The sequence below is a fragment of the Lottia gigantea genome, assembly GCF_000327385.1.
Source record: "Lottia gigantea unplaced genomic scaffold LOTGIsca_7719, whole genome shotgun sequence".
Taxonomy (NCBI): Eukaryota; Metazoa; Mollusca; class Gastropoda; family Lottiidae; genus Lottia; species Lottia gigantea.
The window spans coordinates 1-1,636 of NW_008710574.1; the positions used below are offsets into that span (position 1 = coordinate 1).

Sequence of the window (1,636 nt, forward strand, 5' to 3'; positions counted from 1 at the left end):
AAATATTGGTGAAATCCAGCTAGATATAGTTGAAATCCAGCTAGATATAGGTGAAATCCAGCTAGATGTAGTTGAAATCCAGCTAAATATAGGTGAAATCCAGCTAAATATTGGTGAAATCCAGCTAAATATAGGTGAAATCCAGCTAAATATAGGTGAAATCCAGCTAAATATAGGTGAAATCCAGCTAAATATAGGTGAAATCCAGCTAAAAGTTGTTGAAATCCAGCTAGATATAGGTGAAATCCAGCTAAAAGTTGTTGAAATCCAGCTAGATATAGGTGAAATCCAGCTAAATATAGTTGAAATCAGTGAAAGTTGTTGAAATCCAGCTAAATATTGGTGAAATCCAGCTAGATATAGGTGAAATCCAGCTAGATATTGGTGAAATCCAGCTAAATATTGGTGAAATCCAGCTAGATATAGGTGAAATCCAGCTAAATATAGGTGAAATCCAGCTAGATATTGGTGAAATCCAGCTAGATATAAGTGAAATCCACCTAAATATTGGTGAAATCCAGCTAGATATAGGTGAAATCCAGCTAGATATAGGTGAAATCCAGCTAAATATAGGTGAAATCCAGCTAAATATTGGTGAAATCCAGCTAGATATAGTTGAAATCCAGCTAAATATAGGTGAAATCCAGCTAAATATAGGTGAAATCCAGCTAAATATAGGTGAAATCCAGCTAAATATTGGTGAAATCCAGCTAGATATAGTTGAAATCCAGCTAAATATAGGTGAAATCCAGCTAGATATAGTTGAAATCCAGCTAAATATAGGTGAAATCCAGCTAAATATAGGTGAAATCCAGCTAAATATAGGTGAAATCCAGCTAAATATAGGTGAAATCCAGCTAAATATAGGTGAAATCCAGCTAAAAGTTGTTGAAATCCAGCTAGATATAGGTGAAATCCAGCTAAATATAAGTGAAATCCAGCTAGATATAGGTGAAATCCAGCTAAAAGTTGTTGAAATCCAGCTAGATATAGGTGAAATCCAGCTAAATATAGGTGAAATCCAGCTAAATATAGGTGAAATCCAGCTAAAAGTTGTTGAAATCCAGCTAGATATAGGTGAAATCCAGCTAGATATAGGTGAAATCCAGCTAAATATAGGTGAAATCCAGCTAAATATAGGTGAAATCCAGCTAGATATAGTTGAAATCCAGCTAGATATTGGTGAAATCCAGTTTGATATAAGTGAAATCCACCTAAATATTGGTGAAATCCAGCTAGATATAGGTGAAATCCAGCTAAATATAGGTGAAATCCAGCTAGATATTGGTGAAATCCAGCTAGATATAAGTGAAATCCACCTAAATATTGGTGAAATCCAGCTAGATATAGGTGAAATCCAGCTAAATATAGGTGAAATCCAGCTAGATATAGGTGAAATCCAGCTAAATATAGGTGAAATCCAGCTAAAAGTTGTTGAAATCCAGCTAGATATTGGTGAAATCCAGCTAAATATAGGTGAAATCCAGCTAGATATTGTTGAAATCCAGCTAAATATAGTTGAAATCAGTGAAAGTTGTTGAAATCCAGCTAAATATAGGTGAAATCCAGCTAAATATAGGTGAAATCCAGCTAGATATTGGTGAAATCCAGCTAAAAGTTGTTGAAATCCAGCTAG

The 1,636-nt window shown here is 34.4% G+C and overlaps 1 protein-coding gene across 1 annotated transcript; it reads left to right on the forward strand.

Moving 5' to 3' along the window:
* Positions 1-332: 332 nt before the first annotated feature.
* LOTGIDRAFT_176940 (hypothetical protein) lies at positions 333-1,541 on the forward strand (the record flags this gene model as incomplete). Its single annotated transcript, XM_009066555.1, has 1 exon — positions 333-1,541. A coding segment is annotated over one exon (1,209 nt), but the record flags the coding sequence as incomplete, so codon positions are not given.
* Positions 1,542-1,636: the final 95 nt, after the last annotated feature.